The sequence below is a fragment of the Aulostomus chinensis genome, chromosome 20 (genome assembly GCF_037954235.1).
Source record: "Aulostomus chinensis isolate RoL2024-O1b breed Wild chromosome 20, RoL_Achi_v1.0, whole genome shotgun sequence".
Classification (NCBI taxonomy): domain Eukaryota; kingdom Metazoa; phylum Chordata; class Actinopteri; order Syngnathiformes; family Aulostomidae; genus Aulostomus; species Aulostomus chinensis.
Window position 1 is genome coordinate 21,195,468 of NC_141339.1, and position 27,489 is coordinate 21,222,956.

Consider the following 27,489-nt stretch of genomic DNA (forward strand, 5'->3'; position numbering starts at 1 on the left):
ATGGGAGTCCACACACCTAAACAAGGTACCAAGTATTAGCCAATCAGAGGCAGAGTGAGACTGTGGCGGCCTGAGGATGTGAGTCTTCCTTTTTGTAGCACGCTTACAAAACTGCTACAAAGTCCTGTAAAGTCTTGTGCCCACTTTGATTAAGGGAGGTACAGAACATTAATAAAGTTTGACAACCAGCAATGAAATAAAGAAATTAAATGTTCTAATGTCTTTTTAAGAAAGGAGAGCGCTCCCCTTTCACACAGTATAATTAGTTGCAAAATGTGACTCTTGACAGCTGGTTCTGTAACAAATAAGCCTATAAAGAGAGTTTCCCCCTCCTAATTACATACCCAATTTAAAAGCAAATAAATAATAAGTAAATGATGTCAAAAGTTAACATTTGGGAGGTGGCGTCTGAGTTTCCTTTCTCAATACCGTCTGCATCTATAATACACTTGTTTAATTCATCTTAAAAGAAAGTTGAATTTTACCGCTAACTCCTAAGAAATAAAATAAAACTAAAAATAATAATTTCCCTTTCAGAATGTTTCTCTTCCCGTCACAACAGCATCGCTTTAATAAAGATCAAATTACCTCTTAAATTGCAAATCCAAAGTCAGTGCCCACTATGAAATCACCTCAGCTGTTACCTCCTTCACGGTCGACATTAGAATGATGAGCGTGTAGAATCGACCAAGATGGTGAAGAGGCACGGACGGGTTTTAATGATACAAACCCTTAGTGGCTACAGGGTTTTCCTGAACTGATCATGTGAGCCACAGCCAATGCGGTGACATCAACACCTGATCCAAGCCTTCCTGGAGAAAACTGGGCCTCATTGATGAAATGTTTTCAAGCACAACTCTGTGCTTACACACCCCAGGACTTCTTTAACTCTCGATTTAGTCTTGGATAGGAAGCAAAGCCTGATAGCCATTTGTAACACTTTGCTCCCGACATCCATTTTGTACCTCTTGTAACTGTCAATCACCCAGGCCTGCAGTTTACTTTAAAGTTTCTAGGGCTGCACAATAGATGTCTGCAGCAAGGAGTTACAAAGTACATCTCTAGCTTTGCTTCTTGTATTTTGGGACTGAACTGAGGGCTGAAAAAGTTCCTTAGTGTGTAGAAATTTCATGAAGGCAAACGCCGGTTATGCTACAAAACAAGGTTCCTTCGCATGTGCGTTCAACTGCTCATGCAGAAGTACACAATAAATATGCAATAACAACAACAAAAAAAACAGTAAAAATATTTTACCAAAAGTCGCTCGTGGTCAACCACTACTGGAGGATGAGGAGGGGAGACTGGTTTGGGCTCTTCCTCTGTCCTTTCTGCAGACCCCTTCAACTGCTCCGACGGGCTCCTCTTGCATTTCCTCACTTTGGAATCCCCTATTAGGAGATAAAGGAATGATTGTTGGATGGAGGGGAGAAACAGTGAGGGATTTATAGAGCAAAAAAAGATGTTATAACGATAAAAAAAGGACTTTATACTGTCAACCAGCTGAAATTGAGACCTTATTTTGTAAAAACAAAAACTGCAGAGTTTCAAAGAAAATAAAGTCTTCAGTGCAATACCGCAGTATAAGAAGAAGTCTATTTGAAGCTACCGAGAGCACAGTATTTCATAACCGGCTTCGCTTCCTGTGTTCAAGGAACACTTTGATGGAAACAAAAGGTCTGGCTCAGCATGTAATGAGAACTGGGTGGAGTAGCTGTTGTTCAGTTGTGTTTTGTTGTCTGATCCCGCCATCCTCTGATGGCTTCTCCATATTCTAGCAGTGGTATTCCTTCAGCCTTCCAGCTTGCCTCGACTTATCGTCCACCAAACCGCACCTCCTTAATCAAACACACACATTATTGCCTTATCCAAAACTTGATAAACAGCATCACGTCTCATGTTAATATAAACACAATTTATGAGAAGTGTCAGAGGGTGGAGTGCCAACTTAAATGAGTATTTAACTTTTTGATAATATTTGCTTACACCCGGGGATAGCTTTATATTCTGACATTCTGAATTACTTCGTTATCAGAGGAGCTGATTCATTAACTAGTGGCGAGAAAACTGATGGGACGTGTAAAAAGATTTTTTGTCAACTTCCTTAATAGCACATGAGCTGTGGGGATTAAATGGTTATGATTAGTACTGAGATTTTGTGTCTTTCTCTTTTCACTTAAGAACTCCCCTCAGACGAAGTTCAAATTAAGGACAGCGACTATTGGAAAAAAAGAGTCTATCAATGCAGCAGATAGCCTGAAAAAAACAACAAAAAAACACAGCAAACCTCTCATTGATATAATGCATCCAGTATATTACGTATAGTGCACGCAAACGTTTTCAGACCCTCAAGTTTTCCATGTTGTCATCGAGTAATGGATTCAATCCTTTTATTCCCCTCATTAATCAACACCCACCACTCCATAATGACAATGCAAAAGCAGGTTTTTGGAGTGTCCGGTTAAAATTGAATCTCCCAGTCCGTGTCTGGTGCTGCTGCCACCAATGTGTTTGACTGGAGGAGCAGGATTAATCGGATGATGATCAGTGTCTGGTTCCTTGCCACTGGGAAAAGTGGCCAAATAAATATTAATTTCATCAGACGAGGGGATGTTGCTTCTCATGATCTGACAGTCGCTCAGCTGCCATTTGGCTGTCTCCCAGGAGGTCTCATATGCCTTCTCGTTAGAAATGGCGTGAGTCTGGCTACTCCTGCATAAAGGCTTGACTGGTTAAGTGCCGCAGAGATGATTGCCCATCAAGGTCACTCACCTCTGCAAAGGAATTTTGGATCTCATTCATAGTGACTATGAGATACTGTATAAATGGCCTTAGTCACATGGGCATCCAAGAACCTGAATGCTCAGCTGGGGATCTACAAAGACTGCTGGGGGTTCAGGTCTTCTTAGATACTGCAGCACTGAAGTACCCAGGACCAAGGCAGCCTCTACCATCGACATATTTATCATGTAAGACAGCATTATGTCACGTTACAGATCATGGGCATGATACAAGTCCAGACAATTCTCTTGACCTTGCTTTTCACTCCATCAATGACCTCAAGCAGACAGGCGTGTGCAACCCATGTGGACCTCTCAAGGACCTTTGGTTGAGGAAGGATGCAACATAGCACAACTGGGAATCTCGAACAAAGGGTCTGAGTACTGAATGGAGTATTTCAGCCGTGTGTTTTCGATCTTGTGCAGTACTTGCTCATAGTGCGTTTCTTCAGAACAGGCAGCCAGCTGCTGCCCCAGTATAGCAGAATTAAGATTTTATTTGCTTGCTCTGACATCATTAAAACTGAGGAATAAAGATGCCGCACGCCTTCCTTTACAGCTGCTTTGTCAGTTTTGAGGTTTTTGCAGACTGACAGAAAAAAAGTGAATCTTGAAAAACTTGAAAGGGTCTGAAAACTTTATGTATGCAATGAATACATATTTCAGAAAATTATGTGGGTATTGAAAGAAAGGGCGTAAAAGCTCTATTTCCCAATTCATTTAATAAAAGCCTACAATTATACCTTCTTTATCTTGATCTTCTTCTACACTCTCTGTTATCCTCCTCCCGTCCTGGGGAGGGAGCTCCTGAGTTAGTATCCTCTCATTTTTGTCTTTGTGCTCTTCCAGTTCAGACATAGCAGAGCTCTCTGCTGTTCTCTGAGGAGTCCTTTGCTCAGCTTCACTGCTTCTTTTAAGGCTCTGTGAGTCCAGGCTGTCCATTGACTCATTTCCATTCACACAGTCCACTTGTGATCCTAGGAGACCCCCTGTGTGCTTAGGATGGGCCTCAGCATCTGAGGACTCAGACCTTTCAATCAAAGGCTGGAAGTCGGCCTGCTTGGCCTGGCGATCCCCGTCTGCCTTGGGCTGAGAACTGTCCCCAAGGCAGTGCAGCTCAGTGTGTTCCTCCGTGTTCATGGACTCTGACCCTTTGGCTGCGGACTCCTCCTCCTCCATGGGTGTTGGCTCTTTCTGGGCTTTATTGGCATCTGGAGGTTCAACGGGGGGCTCGTTGGAGCTCTCTTCCTCTGTGGAGGACACATGGGGATGGTGACCATTGGGCTGGGGTCCTGTGATGTCACAAGAGGATTCCTCATCCTGCGTTAAACATGAGTCGCTGGGTCCTGCTGCTTCCACCTCTGCCTCAGGCTCCTCCTCCTCCTCTTCGGTTCCCTTCTTGTAGATCTTCTTCTTACGGATGATACCCCGCCCCCAAGATGGCCGTCGGCGAATCTTCTTTTTAACATGATCTATGGAAAAGAGAAAAGAACAAAAAAATGGGGTGAAAACCTTATTAGTTCAGACAAGCATTAACATTCTCAAATATCAAGTAAAAATATGAAATTATTACAATGCAATAAAAACTACCAATTCCCATGAAACATTTAAAATCATTCAACACCTTCCAAAGTTAATATACTGCCAATAGTTTTACAGGGAAAACTACATTCACAACCCTGTTTTAACACTGGCAAAAGGTGAGATCCACGCCACACAGAGTGTGTGTCAACAACGGGAAACACACGTTTCTACGTCAAAAAAAGTTCTCGGGGCAAAGGGCAGAATTAGTAATTCAAGACAAGTGAGAGCAATATGAAGTCCTTAACTTTAGTCTAAAGGATGGTCTTCACTCCATCTACATCCTCAGGATCATAGCGTGGTTTGCAAGTAACAGGAAAGTGCTGACTGCATTCAAACCAGGACATTTGGCCTCTCTAACACAATTACAGCCAGTGGATGAAAAGTTTGAAACAGAGAGGGGAAAAAAAAAGAGACAGCAGCCCTGCTATATCAGGGATGCTGGACACTAATGACAACAGATGGTGCTTGGGGTTTTAAGAGGAGGTGAAAAACTGAAGCCTGCTCTCTCAGAGTGCAGTAAAAGTGTCACAGCAAAAAATGTGTAACGCAGTGAAACTTCAATGTGGCTGCCCCTCATTTACTGCATTTCTCAAACAGACAAGGCCAGGACAACAAAGTCAGACAGAAGGGCAGAATAGAAACATTATGAAAGAGAAAAAAAAACACACTGGGACCACCATAAGTCTATCTCTGAGAGATCAAAGCATTTAGACCTGACAATGGGTGGCATATAAATGACCCGTCAGCGTGCACACCTTAACCCCAAAGAAACCCTCTGGGCTCGGCATCAAAAAGCTTTCATAGTGTAAATCATATTTTCAATTACATCTGACAGCTTCTGTCATTGCACAGACCAACACCAACCAACCGCAAGCCTTTCACAAGTACAGGAAAGTATCTCAAAGGGGATATGAGGGGAAAAAAACAACTTACTGCATTTCACAGCAGACTATAAAGTCCATCAAGTACTAGCCATTATAAATCAGTCAAGGGCCATTGGAATTATATAAATCTGCCAATGTGGAATGCCTTTTGCATAACTGATAACACACGCCAAGCCCATTCTCAACTGACTATATGGTCAGGACTGCATTACTCCGTCAGATTTGAGCAGAGCTTATATACCGTCACACAGAATAGAACTTAAGAACGTCAGCAATGTCTCATCTGAATCTGCAGCACATTCCCCACCAGGAAAACTGAAAAGAGACTGTGATATCTCTGCATGACGCCTGTCAAAGTTCTCAGCCTAAGACAAACACACACAAAAGGGGACCATTAGAAAACCAGTGCTCGAAGATGGGTACAGAAAGCTTCAGTAACCGTGTTCTCTGGTGCTCCTTCATCCACATATTTCTTATCAGTCACAAGCGGAGCTTAAAAGCTCCTTTTCCCTCTGGCCAGAAAACTTGATAACACTCAATAGCATCTGGCTTTTGCCTGCAATGGGGACAGCTTTTAATTAGCGTTCACTCCTGGAGTCATGACTCTGCAGACAACACGGACGTTTAGTGGCTTCAATCGGCATTGATGGGACCTCAAAACCCAGGTGAATGTGTTAATTTGAGGGCCGCATTTCCTATACCAGACACACATACGATCGAAACGTCAGCTCGGCCTGTAACTTCTTTGACTTTCAGTCATTCTGGCCACAAATTCAACCCGTGTGTTTTGAAGCACCAGCGTTCTTTGCTTTTCAAAACTGGTTTACCCAGACCTGAAAAACACATGGTGTGTGCAGTGGGAAAGGAGGAAAAAGACAACCAGGGTGAAGAGAGAGTACACTAAGTACCAGCAAATGGCTTGCCATTATTGCTTGAAACAGCAATTTGGAGGTTATAAGCAACACCTGGGCTCTGCTTTTATTTCTTATTACACTTTCAGAGAGTCCCCTCATTCCACGCCACTTGAAAAAACCTTGTGAAAACAATTTGAATCGATATCTATCTACTTTTGCTCTCAGCCAAACTTTAAGTCAACTTCCTCGGAGGTTTATTTTGCGCCTCTTGTCATGTTTCACTCAAAAATCTATTCATCAATCCATCGAGCCATCTGTGCCTACATGTCTTTTGCCTGGCTTTTCAAGTACACACTGGCAAGTGCTGCATTCAAATAATGCATTTTAGATTTCACCAATGTTCAAGCATTGTTCAGACAAAGCTCGCTGTTATCGCAGTAAGGGGATGATGGATACCTTTCAAAACTAGAGCAATTTGAATTTCACAAGCACGAGGGAATGACAGCACATTCCAGAAAATTATTACTTGTCTCTCACAAATATACCACAAACATCTCCAAAGACCAGTATTTGACAAACTTAAAAGAGAAAGTGGACAATTATTCTTGTCCTCCAGAGCAGGAGCCCTAAAGACACATCGAGTGGACATGCAGCAGTAATTCTACACCCTTCAAAGTAAATGCACAGCCCATAACCAACTACACTTCACAGTTTTACTAGAAAACTTTGTTTTATAACAACCCTATGAAAACAAAACAGATCCACATAAAGGCATGACATTCTCTGAGTAAATAATAGGAAATGCGTACTATGCCAAAGATGGATCGAGCCCGAATGACACTTAGGTTCTTGGTTTCTGCATAAAGAAAGAAAATAGTTAGATAAAGTCCTTAATTTTAGACTAAACGCATTTTCTCACCACATTTGCTTTTTCAATTTTACTTTTACGGCCATCCGTGTGTAATGGGAAGGCCACATCCAAACTGGTCTGCATTCAAATCTGAACATTTGGCTCTTCCCGAACAATTACGGCCAGTGGATGAAAATTTTGAACCCGGGAGGCAAAAAGAGACAGCAGCTCTGCTACATCCCGGATGCTGGACACTAATGACAACAGATGGTGTTTGGGGTTTTAAGAGGAGGTGGAAAACTGAGGTCTGCTCCCTCAGAGTGCTGTAGTAAAACTGTCACAGCAAAAAATGCGTTAGCAGTGAGACGTCAATGTGGCTGCCCCTCGTTTACTGCATTCTCCAACAGACCCAGCACAAGTCAGATAAAAACGGTAAGAGAGAAGCCCGCATCTACTTCCTCTGTTTCATAGTGCTGCTGGACGTTTGGCCTTCCTCAAACAATTACAGGCAGTGAATGAAATGGGGCAGCGGTAACGAGCACCAAGTCCACTGACCAACACGCCCCACAGTTTGGACACGATCAGAGGTGTCAAAACTTCCTAGAGGACCCACAAGAAAATTCAACACAGAATGCGGGTCTCATAGATCCTACGTTTTATTTAATTCCTAATCCAAACACTTGACTTAATAGTTATGCCCAATACATCAATATTATTGATTCAAAGTTAAGGTTTGAGCTGGGAATGTACAGTGATACGTAGAGTGATGGTGTTGATCAGCCAAGACTTTGCTGCCTCTGGCCAGAACAGTGTCACTGCGACGAAACATCTGGCAACAAATCAAACGGCGATGTCACGTCTGCTGCCACATTAAGAGTGTCTTAGCTCACATGGGACAAACATTCAGCGACAGCATGTGTACCGCTGTAGAACTCAGTGAGTGTGAGTGGAACTTGTTTATTCTCGCAAACACAAGACCAAGCGACCACAGTGTGAGCTTGTTTTGTGCCATTTTGCCTACTGAGGATTGTAGGGCAGCACCCTGTGGGCAACACATAATCTGGCCAATTATTAGAAATCTAAATCATCCAGCAGGCCGGATGTTCTCATAGAGTGGGCCGGATCTGGTAGCCGTAGGGTATGCTATGGTGGAGGCAGGAGGCTTCGTTCTCCTTTGGGCAGGATTGGCACAAGGGATACTGTTGTAACTAAAGTTGGAGCAAGGGAGGGATGGTATTGCATTAATCATGCTGGTTTGAGTGTGTAACAGTGTGTGTGTGTGTTTGTGTTTGTGAACACAACTTTTCTGATATAACGAGAAAGCGGTTTTGACCACCAGTTTGTGCTTGCCCTTCAGAATTTAGAAACCGTCGAGAACAGTCACCTTGTTATGTCCGACGACGAGTCACAGCTCTGCTCTTTTCAATTTCGGAGACGAAAAATATTGCTTCAAGTTTCTGTATTATCCCTATGTTCAAACACAGCCAGATAACAGCAAACTTCAACAAATGATTTAGTGGTTAACTCTTGACTGAGCCCTCATTTCCCTTTTAATACCTTCTGAAGAGATACTTTCTAGCGTCTTATTTACAGGCGCAAAACAAAACAAACAATTCACAACTCAGTGAAAGAGGTCTTGCCGGGGTCAGCTATCACCATCAGAGATATGAAGCCAACTCCCAGGGGAGTAAAAGGTGAGACAGAATGGCAGCAAATGACGCGTCACAGTCGGCTCCTGAATAATTCATGAGAACTGTTAAGAGCATGAACAGCCAAACACAGAGTGGAGATATGCTGATGGTGGAGGGAGGGATGGAAAGAGGGAGGGAAGTGAGAGTGGAAGCAGAACACTTTGTAATAATTAAAAGTGCCTAAACCATACATGATTCATCATGGAGAGGCAGAAACTGAAACACTGAAAAGCTGCCATCAAATGTCCTTGCCAGAGCAGTAAGGGAGAGTGAGTGAGTATAGAGTTGCAAAAGCCAGCACATACAGACAAATAAAGTTTTTTGAGAGCAGAAAGAGCCGGGAGCTGAGTTTTAAAACTGCCATACCAGCAAGTATTACAGAAATTAAAGCTGCAAGCAGTATTTCGCTTGGCCCAAGCAGTTAGATGAATAACGCCAAATACGAATCTCAGGAGGAGTGGAAGAAGAAAAAGAAGAATGGCTTGTTGTGTTCGTGTTGATGGGCATGCTGTGTACCACAGGGTTTCCTCCAGTGTACTGCAAGCTTGGAAAGCCACCGGACCTAAATAGACTCCCTGCTGGGCCGAAGCATCTGGGACTTCTTTTATGTATATTTTCATGTTTTAGTGTTAAGTGTAACCTACAGCAAACTAATTTTAACGAATAGCTCAGGTCATAGGCTGTGTGGATATTGCTAGCAAATGCGTGGCCTAGAGAAAGAGAGCACTGCATGACAAGTTAACTTATTTAACTACATTTCTAAGCCATGGTGGCGGTGCCGTTGCTGTTAGCTAGTCTCTCCCTTCTTGTGCAGTGGTTTTCCACACAAGCGACCTTTTCTGCAGTGTAGCTGGTATGCATCAACACGTAATGTTAAGCTACTCGGTGGTGTCCCTCTCTGTCCTCCTATATGTGTCATACATAAATCATACTCAGTATTACTAACGCGTCTTCTTCTCCGGAGCCTTCGGGCTCCCCTCATCCCAGATCCTGGGTGCTGCCGGAGGAGGCTGCAGACCTGAAGAGGCTCAAGCTGCCACCCGTAGCTCCACCTGCTCACGTCCCCCGTCTGTCCATCAGTCTGTTCCTTTTAGTCTCTCTTTATCTCTGTCCCTCTCTTTCCTTCTGTATATCTGTCTTCCTCCATTACTGGCCTTTGTCTCTGCCCCGCTCTCCTTCCCCCCAACCGGTCAAAGCAGAAGGCCGACCCCATTGAGCCTGGATCTGCTGGATGTTCCTGCCTCTTAAAAGGAAGGTTTTCGTCGCCGCTGTAGCAGGATGTGCTTGCTGATGGAGAATTGTTGGGTGGAAACTCATTGAAGGAGTGCGGTACTGGACCTGCTCTACCTGGAAAGTGTCATGAGAGAACTTTTGTTGTGATTTGGCGCTAGACAAATAAAACTGACTTGACTTGACTCCTCAAAACCCAGGTCAGCTTCCAGAATGTTTCTTGCCTGCTTAAAACAAATCCTGGAGGTGGTGATAACATCTGTCCAGGCTCACCAACAGTGTCCCATATGGAGGTGATACCAGGTTCCAGTGACAATCCATGATGGAAAACTGTTCATCCATGGCACGTCCACTATAAAATGCTATAGATTTTGTTTTTGTTTGTTTTATAAGCTAATCTGTAAATTAGCATTGCCACAGTTTCTCTCAACTAAAGGCCAGTGGGATTTTTACACTGTATTTTGACTTACAAACCCCCTTGTCCTCGTCAGCAAACTAGATAAATATTGTTCTGCGTATAATCTAACATTTCACATTTTTAGGTCTGCTCTGAAATGGAGGAGAATAAATGGAAATGCATTTTTTGGGTGGGATAATTTAGCAAAATCAGCTAATCTGCTCAAACATGACCAAATTCACACAAGCCTGGACAGCTGCTCCAGTAATTCATCTATATCCCCTCCTAGCTGTTGAGAGTGTGTGCATGAAGGGGAGTGCAGCGTGTTGCCATGGCAATAAGCAACACTTTCCTTCCCACCGGAGGGGTCTTGCTCTCTAATTCTCTTTCACAAATTCACATTTCGGACATTGGACCAACACTGGGTTGCACTCTGGGTAATATAACATTCGGGGGTCCAAGGGGAAAACAAGTGCTAGAGGCTGTTTCTGTGTGTTGTTGACATGTGTAATTTAATATCCATTTGGGATTTGTGTGTATATTTGGTTTGGGGTTCACTATAGTGAAATAAATGAGGGTTATGGATCACTGCTAATACTAATAAAAAAAAAGACACAGAGTTAAAAACTGTAACGCTCTTAAATTTGGGAAGGCATCAAAAGGGATAACAAGTGAGACGAGGGATTTTTTTCAAGCAGTAAATGAATGCGATGCGATTGGAAACCCATTTTATCAGCTTTTGTTTTAAAATGCTGAAATATATAGTTATTCAAAGACTGGATAAACGAATTGTAGAAATGTACAGTTGTCCCTGGGGCTTCTGTGTCACACCACCATTTAATAGTCGTACTATTTATATGTGTTGGACTGGAGAGGAAGAACGTTGGTTGTCTTTAAAGCTGAGGTATGTTTTAATGAGAGGGTAAATTCACTTGATAAGATTGTCCTGATTAAATCTTTTGGGACCACTCAACTTTCAGTATTAATTAGTACAAGATATCAATATCTAGCGTTTTCTTAAGCTTGCCAGAATCAACAAGCACAGGCATCTAACACATGGCACCGATAATGTAATACATCAAAAAATAAATTAAAGGCATTCCATCTGTTCCACAGATTCATATTTACAGTCACATTTGTTATGAAGGAACTAAGAAATTAAAGCTAAATGTTTGTTAGTGTAATCAAAGTAATGAATCTTATTTCTGTCACTGCTTTGGTTACGCTGCTGTAAGCATTAGAAATATGAACTGGCTCTTGAAAACTATATTTTCCTGACTATACCTCCCCAGAGATTTCAGTCATTTGTCACTGAATCCTTTCACTGAGCTGTAATTAACACAACACAAAGGGCTGTATATCCCCTGCAATGACTGCCGAACAAATTCAATGCTTCCTATCTTAAGTTAAACTAAATAAATAATTAAGATTTTCTCTTAACTGGGGGGAAAAAAAGCCTTCATTTATATGAAGCCTTATCTGTTCAACAGCATTGAAAGCTCTGAGCAGTGTTGTCATTCACCCACATTAATACACCTATGGCAGCGGCCGCAAGCAAACAGTGTGCTGCTGAAGGACACTTGGATACGGCCTCTGAGGGGCCAGGAGACTGAACCAGTAACCTTCAGATTACTGAATGGCCACTAAAAAACTTAAATAAAAGATCAACTTTACCCTGTGTCCCCCCCCCCCACCTTTTTTTCTTTTTAAATAGAAAAAAGCAGTAAAATCCACTCAGCAGGTTTAAAACACTATTCAAAAGAACAAGGTTAATAAAAGCTGAACAAAATGCATGAATAATAACTTTTACGTGGTCCCTTTGCTGTTAGCAAGCAGTACCTTAGAAATTATTAACACAAGTCTGAGGTAAAATTAAGACGATAAATCAATCAGGCGTCAAGTGCAGCTGAGCTGCAACGGGGAGTAACACAACTGGGCTCTTCACGCTTTTATTTTCACCCACATGCTGATGTCAGCAGTTTGAAAAAAAACTAAAGAAAACAGTGGCCTAATGGATCGATTACCTCCGGGAGATTTATCTAGGAGCAGATATGCGAAGGCAACCAGACTTGCTTGGGCTTCTTGAAAATCATCTGGAAGGCTTCTTCAGCTCTATTAACTTACTCCAACACCTTATTTGCTACTCGTCAAAAGAACACCAGGTAATACTAATAACTCCCTGTCCAAAATATTAGCAGCTCCCCAAAATTACATTCTTCAGAATGACCATTAAAATAAAGAAACACCTGTAAAACAGATAAAAAAACAACAACCACCTAAGCTTTAGGATCCTGACTGACGAAGGATTTATTGTTACATGTAACTGCTCCCACTTCATTTAGGACCTGTTAATATGTTGCCAAGAAGCAACATATATATTGTATTTTTTTGTTCACTTCTTCTGTCTAAAATTGGTGATGCACGATATTGGATTTTATTTCTTTATTTATTTTTATTTTTGATCTCTTTGGTCCAAGATGCCAATATTTACAACTGCTAAATTCACCTCTAAAATTATCTCCTTTGCGTTTTTCTCTCAAAAATGAACAACTCTCAAAATACGAGTGTCGCGAGGTGGACAACGCGTAGAAAGCATGACAACAACACCCCCTGACAGGCTGGAGTGTGGACTCCAAAGTGACCACAAGGTGCTCCGACCGTATTTGCTTTGGGAGATTTTACGATGGAAAGAATTCCAAAGAAGGGGTGAAAGGTAAATAGCAGACAACATGGGAAACTATAGAAGACAAAGAACGCCGTCGTGGCTGTCATGGCGACAAGGGGCTGCAGGGTCTCCGGGTCATATAAAGAAGACAGCCATTTGTCAACCAATGTGACACTTCGCAGTGACACTTGATGAAAAGTCCAGATCAATAAATGATCCCATCCTTGCATCTGGAAATGAAGGAGATCAGTCAATTCACTCAACGGGCGGCATCCCTACCTTCCTACTTCCTTCCCTGAGATAGCCATATAAAACAGTTGTGGTGACGCGTTGTTTTTTTGTTTTTGTTTTTACATTGTATCTTTCTTTGGGAAGGACAGATAAATAGGACGGTACAGCAATATTCAAAGAAATGAAATAAATGTCCTTCCAGTTTTGTCTGCTTGAGTCCTGAAAATGTGCATCATCAGCCATCAGGTAACCAGGGCTCAAGGATAGTACCGTCATAGTTCTCGGGTTTGTCCTCCTTCCAGCTTTCTGGTGACGCGTTGTTCATGTCAGGTTTTAGATCTGTGCCCCCGCCCCCCTTTAGCATATCCACATGTAAGTTACAATGGTGAGGAACACAGAAAAATGAGCTTTTACAGTCTTTCTCTTTGACAAATGATCCAGTCTGCAAGGTGGCGTGTCTCTGCTAATGGCATCTGACCTCATAGCATCAGTATGCAATAATAATAATAATAATAATTCTAGTTTATTTGTAATGCAAGTGTCATTTGTCAACTGCAACAGCGACACTGAATCATAAAACTACAACAGCAAGACAGTAACAGTTGGATAAATGCGTAGATATCGTACAATTAAGAGAAGGCTTTACTTTAAAAAATGGGGGGGGGGGTTCTAGGCCTTTATGCGTTTGCCTGTGATTTAACTATCCTCGAGACTTAATTTCTGCAGGTGTCTACAACCACTGAGAGAAAACTGCAAGTTGAAGGTTTTCTATCCGCCGCCCTGCTGTTCCGCTGAAGACATAATTCCGTCCGAGCATCTCTATTTTTCTGTCCTTCTCTCGGCTGCTCAGTAAATGGCCAGTGGGATGACAGTACCTGTGGTGCCCTCTTCTCAAAAGACAGATATGCTCTAATGCACCAGCGGCTCAGAGTACTGCTGCAGATGTCAGCCTGACCCTGACAAGTATAGTACCTTAAAGGTGGTATTTTTGGAGCTGGCTTTGATATTTGTTGCCAACAGCAATAAGTGCTCATGTCTTTAATACGGTCACTACCTTTTCAGGGAACATTTACACTCTGTGGAACTTGTAAAACTTTCAGGCAGGCAATTAAAAACCACGTATCCATTTACCTGCATGACACTAAATAATGAGGCTACATATGAGGATCTTATTAGCAAAGTTCTGGATACAACTTGCTGCAATTTTGCTAATTGTAAAGCCAAGGATGATGGGGAAGTACATCCCATTCACAGAGAAGGCTGGACATGGTTTAGAACTCTTAGGCTTGGAAAATTGATTACATTTGAAACCAATTAGATCCCCCGAGCGTCTGCTGAGAGATTCGGGTCGTCACAGCAGTACCATAATAGGACTCGGCAGAAAGGGATATTAAATTAAAACACTGTTTACACAGGGATTCTTTACTTACCATGGACACCTCATCAGTTATGGCCCATTGAGATTAATTGACTTTTCTTATATCATAGAAAATCTGATAAAAAATAAGTTCCCTTTAATTCACAAGGATCAAATCAAATGTGCCAAACTCAGCCTTCAGTGTCCTAATGATTATTTAAGTCATAATTCTCTGTAATATCTGCTTCCACATGTTTACACTGAACTCTTCCATGTGAAAAAAAACCTGAACACAACATTTACAGGACATTTGCTGCTACTGCAACCATTAAAAATGTTTTTAAAGGTCATAATTAAGAGACAAGGAATTAGTCTCCTTCTGTTATGCATCAATGAATAAGTCTGTGTTGATGCGTGCGTATCACATGCACTGTTGTGTTCACTGTTGAGGACGGAAGACCACCTTAATATCAGCTGCCTCGCATTCAGAGTATACAGGATTTTTAGCTACTGAACAGGGACTGAGCTGCTTTATTTTCCTTTTAATCTTATACCCATGCCTGGTTGTTGTATATTCAAATGGTCTAAACACCCCCCCCCCCGTATCTTGTATTGTCCAAGCAGGGATATAACCTTGACAAATGTTTAAATTAAAATGAACAGCAACATTATCAGTGTCAATGACAACTTCTCACAATTTGCCATGATCATTGCTGCTAAAGTTGCGGTTCTTGACACACAAACTAGACATGAACATCGGAGAGGTTTACTACAACCAAAAGGTAAATCAGTTTCTACACACCTAAATCTACAGTACAACTCAATTTACTCCACTTTCCTTCACCAAAATAATCTTGGTGAGGCAGATAATGCTTCATTTTTGGTTTCTGCAGTAGGGAATGAGACTAGATTGACTTCAGTTCGTAATCTACGACTCTATGAATGCATATATAAAGACCAAAAACTCCCTGACTGGGGGGCTGATTATGCATGAGCAGACAATCAAGCTTTGTTATCATCAAGTTATTGAAAATGAAAATGTTATCAAACTGGATCCAAAGAGCAGAACTGAATGTTCATCCTTTATTTGGGGTCCCCATTACGCACAGACAAAACGCTTGTTGTATTCCTGGGATCCTGATTTCTGGGAAAGCGAGGAATTCACATTGTGTCAACGACAAAGGCCCCAGTGTGATGTGATGATGCCGCAAAAATAATGAGTAGAGGCCATGAAACGAATACATTTGTCATGCATGAGCATTACTAACTGGCATAGCACAGATAAAATCACTGTGTAGAGGTCTGATTCCAGCACTGAAGCACTGACGAGTTAGGTTCACTGCCCTCGGATCTCGTGACACGTCTTAATGAGTGGTTCACCAGAAAGGGACAGTTACATGCAAGAGAAAAGGCATCTCATCTCTTGGTTTAATGGAGGTGTGGTGATTAGCCTGAATAGGATAGATTCCCTGAGTAATTTGATGTAATTAAAAACCCAGTCAGTGCGCATTTTCTATTCTTATGGTGGTCTAATGCGACACATCTCTAAAGATTTCCCCGAGATGTACGGTGGAGTATGTTTAGGTTCAACTGCATCATTGAGCATGTAGATATTCTCTTATTTATCATTCTGGGGACGACTTAATGGTAAAACCACCCCAGCCTTAATATGTCTCAACCACAGGAGCGAAACTACAGACATAAAATCACAAAATCATACACAAATAACATTTTTAAAGGTTAAGTATCTAACTGTTAAGTTGCTGGAGTGGTTTGCTAAGTGGGAGTAAGGAGACTAATATTCTCTAATTCCACAAACCCCATTAAACACCTCAGCATATAATAGCAAAGATGTTATGCTAGTTCCCTTTCTAACAAGCTGGTTTCAAGAGGTGATTTACCATTATTCAGAACTCCTCGACAAAACTAATCAGGCAGGAATGCATCAGAGGGCCGAGCTGATGGATGACGCGATCGTCCACCACAGATGGCTGACAGACTTCACCTTAGTGAGCCAGCGTTAGCACCCATCCCATTATACTGCCTGCTTGCTTCTTACTGCTATTTTTAAACTAAAATTTGACTGATTGAGCATGCCATGTAGGGAAAAAAAACAACAACAAAAAAAAACATGGGTGTAAAAATCCCAGGAGGCCTTCTATAATTTTCTGTCTGTTGTGCAGCCTAAAAGCTGAGGTGGTGTGTTGCTCTTTAGTTTTGGAAAGAAGGGGGGGGGGGGGGGGGGGCGCGACGAGCCCATTTATCATAGAAAACACAGCACCAGATCCACTTTAATTGCAATGGCTGGCTAGTCAATCCTGTGAAAATCCAAAATCTGTCTACTACCCATGAAGGACTCCAGGGAATTAGAGTTTATATGTGGGGTGTGTGTGTGTGTGTGTGTGTGTGTGTGTGTGTGTGTGTGTGTGTGTGTGTTAAATTTAATGACTATTTCTGTTCATAATTGTGTAATTACATAATCTGGTTTTCCTTTGGTAAATCAGCCACAAGAAGAAACGCCACATATTGATTTTCTGTTTAGTGATTAAAATGGGTACAATGAAATCTTATTTCATTGTAGCTGCGTGCATTGATTCGCTCAGACCGTCTCTGACCTTCTCTTGCCCTCTCTTGACAACATTGACAATGGACCCATCTGTGAATAAAATGCAGTTTCATTAGGCTCAAAACCCATCCACATAAAAACCAGGCACATGCATGAGATACAAGTGCACAGAACAGCACCCACAATTGAGTGGAAAAGCATCATTGACAGGAAGAATTTCTGCTTCCTGAGCACAGAACACAAACTTTTTAAAATAAAACTTCATCCATCCATTTTCCCTACCGCTTTTCCATTAAGGGTCGCCGCGGCTGGAGCCTATCCCAAATGACAGTGGGCGAGAAGCAGGGTTCACCCTGGACGGGTCACCAGTCCGTCGCAGGGCCATCAGGAGCAATTAGGGGCTCAGTATCTTGCTCAAGGAGACTTGGACATGGTCACCGGGGGAAGAGAGGATTGAACCAGCGACCCTTCGGTTGATAGAAAGCCACTCTACCTCTGAGCCATGCCGCCACTTTACTTAAAATCTAATCTAAAAATTAAAATCATCTGATGATCAATCAACAAAATATTTTAGCAAGAGAGCCTTCTAGTAGGATGGAACAAAATATCAACACTGTATTATATCAAAATACCTTCTCTTGGGATACAGTGTCGATACACTGACCCAAAATAAATATTTTTTATTTGCAACAGCCGGAGTTCGTTGCACGTGTGTTGTTTTCATCTCAGTTTATTCTTTGAAACTGAAACTACGATGCAGCATCAAAACACACCATTCCTGCATTTTAAGGCATACTAGTTGTTCAGTTACACAGATATAAAGTATTGTAGTAAGTAAATATCGTATTAACTCCCTTGTAATATTATGATTATCATAGAATTGCTGAATGGTGATACTATGATTATAATAAGCAAATAATCATGTGTTACTCTGAGATTCCCACACTGGCTTCTAAGCTTAACAAATCTTTGTCAAAGCGTGAAGAAGTGATTTTTTTTGTATTTTCCGAGGGAACCGCTCATCTGTATCACATTAAGCTTGACATCTGATAACGGATTAGCCGTTCAGAACTGGACATTTCCAGCATTGTAAATTTTCCTGTCCTGCTTTGAAAAGCTTCCCTCAGCCTTCCCTTTCCCTCGCATCACCTTCCTTACATTCTTAGAAATCATAACTTGTAGTCTTTGGGCACACACGGAGGCAATGAGCAGCAACGTCCAGGCCAACTCTCCAGGCTCATCTCTTTCAGGCAGAAACCTAAGCGGTTTGCAGTGATATATAGTTATCTGACTTGCACAGTAATAAAGAACAGACATTAACAGCCAGAAAGGAGGATCACTGCCCAACCTAAATATGTCTACAAAAGCAGCAGCTACTATACATGGTGTTCTACTGGGATTGAAAAGACTCAGAACACAGATAGAATATACAGAGAGAGTGATGTCAGCTCATCTGTACTCTAAAACAATAAATGGAAGCTAGGAGCATCATGGATGATTTTACATTCATTTCACGCTTGGTGCTACAATGATCCAAGAGGCATCTGTGCCCACAAAATGGCAGCTTATGCTCAGCACTTATTCCCTGAGGGCTTTGCATGGATTTTATTAGTGAGTGCTGCAGGGTGTCAGAGAGAGCAACTCAAGATTGCTTTTGGATGGTAGCCATGAAGCAGCTCGGAGAATCAGTGTCCAGTTGTAATAACCAATAACATCTCCACTATCCCAGTTTTACTTTCAGGCAAGGTGCTTTGTTTTCTGCTGTTGACCACTGGCGCGTTCTAATTTTAGCCCCTAGGAGGCTTAAGAAATATTGCATCTGAGGAACGAGGTGCCATTTATCACCTGAAGCCTGTGCCAGATGCGTTTCAGGAGGATTTGCTGTGAATCTACTATGAACTGAATTGTGCAACCTTCTTCTCCATCTAGTCTTTTATTGCTTTAATGATGAAAAGAAATGCATTTAGAATTTGATTTGAGAACATTAATTCTCATCTACTAAGGAAGGATGAACCGTCCACCCATTGCCTGTCGCAGGGGGCTGCAGTCATCAGGCAACGGGCGGGTACACCCTGGACCAATCAGCAGTTCATCGCAGAGTCGACATATGGACACAAACAATCTTTCACAGTTAGGCAATTTAGAGACTCCAACTGCCCCAGCGTGCATGTTTTTGGACAGGGGAGAGACCCAAGCAGACACTGGGAGAACATGCAAAGTCCACATAGCAAGGCCCCAACTGGCCTTTGGATCTGAACCCAGAACCTTCGTGATGTGAGGCAACAGTGCTAACTGCTGCAACACCAGACAAAAATCTATCACATGGTAATTTTTAACATTGAAAAGTGCTCTATATAAAATGGTCAACAAACTAGACCAGTGATTCCCAAACTGTGGGCCGCCGCCCCTCTGGTGGGCTGTGAAAGTATTGCAAGAGGGCCGCCAAATCATTTCTGAAACAGAATGATTTTTATGGGTGTTGGAAAAGCATCCATCCATCAATCTATTTTCTACCGACTGACTACTGACTTGGAAAAGAACTACACCCCTTAAACTTTACGTCCCATGCCAACAGGGGGCAGCATGAGTTACGGTGTGCACCCCACTGTAAAAGACATAAGCTAACATATGAACTCTGGTCGCGTTAAACAATTACTCACCTTTGTTGGGTAGAGTAGAGTAGTTTATGTATCTTGAGGTGTTGTTTACAGTAAAATGGAACATGAGCTACTACCTGGGTCTCTCATGGTGAAGGAGGAGCTGAGCTAGAGGGCAGCTTTCTCAGTTTCCCCAGATGCAAAATATTCCAGCCCTAAACCGTGGTCAACGGCTTTGGGTAGAGACCAAAAGAAAGAAATGACTGATACAAGTGACTAAAAGGAGTTTTCGTCATAGGATGGCTAGGCTAAGCTTTAGAGAGACATCATTTACTTTTTGAGGCAGCTGAGTAGAGCTGCTCCTCCTTTGCACCACAGTCACTCACTATAATCCCTTGAGGTACAAACTGGTATCATGACATGAAAACAGGCCAGCGACAAATGGTTAGCAATTTAACAAATGGCACCTTTAAGAGGTGTTATGAACGAGGCTGAAGAAGGGATGAAATGACCGATGGCAAAACAGGTGAAAGAAGTACAGAGAAAGGGAATGTGAAGAATTACAGTCAGAGCCTTTGCTTCAGCAGTTCAAGGTTTTTACAGCTCACTTAGATTAAAGGAGCATGTAAACTGGGCAGCTGTTTGCGAACTCTGTTCTTTGAAATGTTGAGGTCAGCTCTTGTAAAGTTATGGAATTCTATCCATCCAACCAAGGCTTTTTTAGTGAACACAGTAGGTCTTCTGTCCTTGTAAACACAAAAGGCAGAAATGGGCAAAGTCAAGTTAATAGTCTTCAACAGTGCTTTGTGTTTCTTAAACAAAAGTGTCCTCTTAATAACCCATTTCTTCATGCACAGAGACAAAACAGCACGTCACAGGCTGTGTGCCTGTTGTCCTTTTGTCCTGAGCAAAAATCAAATCCAGGCCATCCTTTTATGCAGTGACTACTTCAGCCTGAGGTAAAAAGGAAGCGGGGTGTGTTTATTATGACTTTAAATATCCCATCAAGGCCTTGCAATGGATTGACATTGGCATTGGGGAGAGGAGCTGTCTGTTTAATGTGTTGTGAGATACAAGCAGGGGAGAGGCAAGACACAGCGGTGTTCCATCTACATGAATGCAGCCTGGTGACGGTTGCCTTGGGCGTGCTATTGAGTGAATGCTGAGGACACATTATGCATCGCGCGTACATCGTTATTCTTTTCTTCCACAAACGGTTAAACAGCTGAATAACGACAATATCATCTCACGGAAAAAAAACAAAACACTGGCAGACCATGACAAGGGAGGAGTGCGAACAGCCTCAAAATTCCAACAATTGCAACAGGAAATGAAAGTGAGATCTGGCTAAAGTTACATGACAACCTTTAGGAAACGCACTTATATCCATCATTTTCAAAGCCAGACAAGGAGATGGAGCCCCTTCTGTGTGCATTACAGCCCTCCACACCCCTATCAAATAGCAGAATGCTAGTTAGCTAAGCTGCTATGGATGTTAACAGTGTTGTAATTAATGAGTCAGATACATCTTGGAAATGTCTTCCCTGAGCAGGCGCAGTGATTTGACACAGCACCTCAAAAGCCCTGTCGTAACTTCAGTCAACATACAAAAACACCTGTTGATCACTAGAAGAACAAACACTGCTACTAATCGTGATCAATGTTGTAGGAGAGGATGAGGAAATAAAGATCGGGTAGAGAAAGGCTAGACCAAGACCCCAATCCTGATCTATCTGAGCCAGAATATGCACAAAGGGGGAAGTGTAGGCTTTAGAAGCTGAGACAGCAAGATAGGAAGTGAGGCTGAGGCAGTGGAAGTAATTCCAGGTGTGAATCTGATAAAATAATATCTCATAAGTTTACTTTTTTTTTTTAATATTAAATGTGAATCACAACACCTGTTCTATTCACACAGGCCAAAACCATTTTGGAGATATGTCTATTTGACTGTTTTAACAGGCTGCGCCCATGCACCACCGCTACCATTCACTGCAGCTGAGCTAACGACCAATTAGTCACCCGGTGGGGGCCTGGGCTCAATCATGGCCACACAGAGGAAAGAAGGGTATTTATCGACTAGTCTGACATTAAAAGTGATGAAAAAAACAAAACAAAACCCACAATTCCCAAAAAGTTGGCATGCTTTTTTAAGCAAGCTATTCAAAATGCCTCCTGACTGTCACAGGGGAAAAAAGACAGCTGATTTGAGCAAGACTAAAGACTCAAGACTAAATAGAGAAACTGGGGGTCTTAATTATGAATGAAAGGAAGGCACTCTACATGAACTGGATCCTTGTGGTGATGCACTAAAAATGAACCCGGGGCTGAGGCCTAGCTAATGGACTCAGGGTATTCTGCTCCTTCTGCGAATGAGCGGCCAGAGAGGGAGAGGGGAGGCCCACATCCTTCTTCCAATTCTCTGGTGCATTCTCCATCTATAAGCGGCTTTAACCACAGCCACTGCTTTTTTACACCTAATTGGAAATATCTTTAACCCTTTAAAAGCCTTTCCTGTAACTTTGTCCACAGTTCCAAATTGTACATCTCACTCCTGCCACCACTTTCTGGAATATCTGAATGTCACAGGCAATTCTCAGCTCTTGGCAAACAGAATAAAAGGGATGGACAGCGAGTGGGAGAGGTAGCCCAGATAAAAGCCCTGTAGAAGTGCAGATACCAACCCAGCTCCAGATAGGCTTCTCCCTGCAGGTAATGATCTCGGATAACTTTAACCTTCAAGTTGTCCTAACCCTATGAAAGGAGGAAGGGAAAGTCAACAACCCTGAAATTACCTGGCTGCATCAGGTGCTATTTCATAAACAGTATCAGCACAAATCTCCTCTGCCAGACGCGCTGTGCTTCAGTTACAAGGCTGTGTATAATATCTTGAGAAATAACTGACTCTGTGATCAATTAGCCTAATAGCTGCCTTGCTGAGGTGCTCCAGGTGAGAACTGGCTGCCAATGACACAAATTAATCACCTAAGTTTGGCTAATTAATTAAGCCTCTGGTGGAGGCTGATAATGACTCTCCCAAGAGCGTCTAAATTGGTGGTCCGCAACTGTGACATTTGGATTTGTAGATAAAGACTGCAGCTAGAAGGAGCACATTGGAGCCCACTGTTGGCTTTTACCCTTACTAGAGAATGAGGGAGGTCTTTCAGGACAGAGCTTAGTTAGGTAAGGGAACGGAAAAAATAATTCCAGGGAATAATCAGTTATCAAGAAAAGAAAAAAAAAACGCTACTTTTATGGAGGTAGACATCAGTATCAGACTTAATAGATGAACAATCACGACACATTCAGGTTCTAATCAAAAACCAGGGTAGACTACCACCCATTTGTGGATGTTTTATCAAATGTTGAATTAGCCCTGTGGCAGCGTACAGAAGCCCAAAAGATGAAAGCCTTTTTTGACAACAGCGTAGCCGACGTTTGGACCGAGCAAGTCAAGGTTAAGAGCTCCGTCGAGTCTACAGAGACAAAAATGAAAAGTGGCATCTCTGAGTTCCTTGATAACTTTTTCAGTCCTAAATGGAGGAGAATGCTGGCAGGCGATGTTTCTATGGAGCGATCAATTATCTCTCACTTCTTGTCAATATATGTTTGTTGGTTGTTTTTTTTTGTTTTTTTGCTACAGCTATAGGTCCTTTTCCCAGCAGACTAGTTTAAGTGGGAAAATCTCAGTTGGAAATACTGACATTAATAATGATGAGTGATCATGCACAATTGCAGAGCCCTGCGTCTGGCTCACCAAAAAGTGAATGAAGCCATTATTAATGTTATTAAATCAATCTTTACTTTTCCTGCTTTGACAAGTCAAAATGCCTGCGATGAAAAGGGCCCATTTAGATTATAGTAAGTGACTGATTTAATACATTACATTAGGTGAAGTGTGGATAATATGCTCAACATTTTAACCCATTCCCCATGGAATTCAAATTTGATCAGCCTGGCCTGGATTTATGGGAGACTAATAACGTCCTGTATTACTGCATTGGAGAGTTTATAATTTGAGGCTGAAATCATACAATTAGGGGAAAATATTCTCACAGTACAGCACAGCTGCTGTTTCCTGCCACACCAGGGCAAGATAAATGACTGAGGACTAAAGCCCTGAGTCTACAGTATGTATGGTGGCCAACAGAGGCCCTCATCTCTTAAGAGGGGACCATCTTCCCCTGAAGAAGGAATGGTTTACCCACACAGTAGGGGTTCTGTTAGCAGCACTCTCACAAGAGACAAGCACCACCTTGTGTTGTACGGGTGAACTACAAACTAGTTCAAGCTCAATGACAAGTATACTGTTCATGTGTTTTTGTTGTTTTTGTATTTATAAAGCTTACTGCTTCAGCTACAATAATAATCATCACGTTTCCCAGGATGGAACTTTTTTGACAAATGATTTATTAACTATGAGTAGGAAAGAAACTAAGAATGTGTAACAACACACGCCACACACATACACACACACTCAGTCTACACACTCATGTATTGTTATATCGTCTGCTTCACTTGACGTCTGGGTAATGGCACCTCTTTTCTGAAAGCACATTTTATTTTCCATGTATTTGCCAGGTGAAGGCCGGAGGGCATCTTTCAGTTTACATGTAAATCCTGCTTACTTACCTGCTTATTTGTTCAGGTGACATCCTCATTAGTCTGCCCCCTGCCCATACCTGGCCCTCCCTTCACCCTTAGGCACCCGTTATTTGCCACAGGTGGGCATGTAATTGCTCCATGGCGTGGTCATGTTCAGAGTGGTTAGGTGTGAGTAGTTGCACTAATGAGGCCGCTCACAGCGTTTCTTCTACACCGGTGAGGTGTGTGTGTGTGTGTGTGTGTGAGATTAAAGCAGGTGTGTGGCATCACATACATCTGGTATACTGCTGTAATACAACACAGCTGTCCGCTGTGCCGCGACGGAAAAAAGGAAGAGTCAAACGCCTGTTTTGCAGAATATTGGAGGCGGGAATATTCAGCAGCTGTTTTGCCTCATCGTCAGTATACAAGTACAAGGAGACATAATATGTGGCACCTTTGTTGCCAAATGGAACAATATATGAACTGATACACTGATGTCACAATATACCAGTGTCATTAAGCACTGTTTAAACAAGTGACCAGTCACAATGTCGGTGTCTTTTTGTACTGCAATGCCTTAGAATCTCGAGGTAGGCCAGCATGTCAAACTGTGAGGTAGAAGATTACACAGAAACATTTTTACTTTATGTGCTCGTGACTATTACAGTGGTGAAATTCATGAACCAACAATGTGGCTGAAACCACTCCTCTGTGCGAGTTCTTGAACCACAGCTGCTCAAGAGTTTGTGAACCTTGATTCTGTACCCTGAAATGCGCTCTCCAAAGTTTTAAATTGAACCGTTGCATCACAGAAGGTGTTGCACAATGGAAGTCGCAGACCAACCACAGCTCTAGTAGGAATAAAACAGCTGGGTAAGTAATAAAAGTCAGTTGCCCATATTGAGACTGGATGTATGAGACTAGAACAATGGAACCCCCCCCCCCCCCTCCTCCAAAAAAACGAAAGACAGAGGAATGGGGAATGAGATGTAGTCACTGTTTGCCAGAAAGACGACAAAATATATATCAAGCCTTTCTGCAAACCAGATTGAAGAGTTTGGAACAAGTAAATTGTTGGTGAGAACACAGAACGGTAAGAGTCATGAGTGGGTATGGAACCCATTGTGTAGACCGTGTGTGTCTTCCAGTACTCACTAGTGGTGCACCGTTTCTCAGTGGCCTCGCCCTGAGAGCTGCTCTTGGTTGGCTCCTCTCCTGCAGAGTGCTGCTTTCTGGTTACCAAAGAACTCGGAGCTGCCGTAAGTGGAGTTGGCGTCTGGTGGTCTGCAATTCCCACAGAGGATTAGTTACTATAACCAAACACAAGTCTTTGTGCTCTTGTAAGAGTGAAAACTATTCTGAAACACCATGTAAGAACACCGATTGATGTGATACTTGACAATAAGGAAAAAATGATGGCAGGCACAAATGTACGACTAGAATATAATTTGCAGCTCTGACTGAAAGCTTCCTTCAATGCCAGCTCCTTCTCACGTGGAACCAAAAAGCAACAAGCTTGTGTGCGTTCTTGTGTTTTAATTCACAATGGTTTTTAGGTTTCACTGAAAGCACGAGAGTGACAGGAAAGAAAAAACAGAGCTGAAGATGAAGACATGCAAAGAAATGAGACATTTACAACTCTGGCATCAAGAGATATTCAAGTTATTTTCCCAGATGGAAAATAGTTCCTTTCATTTTGTTGTAGGAGAAGAAATCCCCATGATGTACTGAGGGTTTTGAACACTGGATCTGGATATCATGTAGTGCTGGGCTAATTGATAGGTTTATAGCAGGACCTTGACTGGTGGATGAAATATTTATACTATTCCTCCTCTAGGACGGTTAACATCTACACTTGCAATATTCATTTAGCATCAAGTGCTTTTAGCTTCTAGGAGAGGAAATCAAAAGCAACAGAGTAACTTTAGAAAATTGCGTGCTGACAAGTTTCCAGCTTGACATAGAAGTGTCAGGCCTTTGTGGCTCCAGTAGGAAGTCAATGGGCCCTTAGGGGGTAGGGCTTTTTGCACTGTGGATAGCGCTGTGAAAGAGAAAATGGTTCTTTTTGTACAGATCCTTCCCTACTCTTGGAAGCTTGAAAATAAATGATACCAGAAGGGAAGACCAGAACAAAACCGGACCAGATCTCTAAGTCATCTAATCTTAAATAAGAGCGCACACACACGCACAGACAGCTATGGCTCGACTTCAAAGCGCACAGCTATACCGACTTCAGCCATGTTAAGACATATTCATTAATAAATATTTAGTGGCCAGTACATTTACACACTTTCACATTGGTAAGTAGGAGCCCTGTGTTCACTGTGGGGAAGTGTTTGAATTAGTCTATTCCCATGTGGGCAAGCATAGCAACAGGAATATTTGCATATGATTACATGCCTTTCTGCTTTAATATCTGGCAGCTTACATAAAAATCAAACACTTAATAGCAGAAGTGTATCATTTAACTATATTGGCTGTGTTTGTTTTAATGTTCAGAAGACCAATTTAGACGTACAGTACATGCATTCACACCATAGGGCTGTTTGGTGAGCCGTGATGAGCCAAGCAGACGGCACCTAGTACTGAAGGTGCTGTTAGGAACACCAGGGCTGCAGGAGCCACTCCTCTCTACACCACCCACACTCCATCAAGAGCCAAGGGGAAGCTGAGGGGTGTTCCACGCAGTGAGATTCATGGGTGAGTGATGTATGGTGAGCCTAAGACCAGACCTGTGCATCCTACAAATAATGACTTTTTTAACCTGGCTAGATCACCATGGTAACTAATTCAGCCAAGCTTCAGTTTCAGCTTGAAAACCATTTGTAAGAAGCGCCGCCCTTTAACACAGAAAAAAACTCCTCATAATGGGACAGTATCAGAACTAAATGCGACTCTTGACTATAATGTTAAAAATAAATAAATCAATCAATTATAAGAGCCTGAATTGTGCAGCAGTCATGTTGGATGGCTAATCCTGCTAACATTTTCCTCTCCAGCCTTTTTTGCAGCAACAGGGTTGCTTTTTGCTGTAATCGTTTTGTTTTTGGGTTTTTTTTACACTTCCCAACTCTCAATTATAAGGTAGGCGTTGTGCAATGCTTCCTTTTTGTGCAGAAGAAGAGTCTAATGATGTACCAAACACTACTTTTCATGTAAGCATGCAAAGAGGCACAAGAAGTGAGTCTGGGTTGACACAGCAAGTTGCTAACCACCGTTGTG

At 42.2% G+C, this 27,489-nt stretch overlaps 1 protein-coding gene across 1 annotated transcript in view; it reads right to left on the reverse strand.

Moving 5' to 3' along the window:
* The window catches only part of atad2b (ATPase family AAA domain containing 2B), a 73,681-nt gene that overhangs the window by 20,404 nt on the left and 25,788 nt on the right, over positions 1-27,489 (reverse strand). The window contains exons 24-26 of the mRNA XM_086188621.1: positions 25,423-25,551; positions 3,521-4,249; positions 1,255-1,388 (exon numbers count right to left, since the gene is read on the reverse strand). Coding sequence (XP_086044747.1) covers positions 1,255-1,388; positions 3,521-4,249; positions 25,423-25,551 — 992 coding nt within the window. The remainder of the gene's footprint in view (positions 1-1,254; positions 1,389-3,520; positions 4,250-25,422; positions 25,552-27,489) is intronic.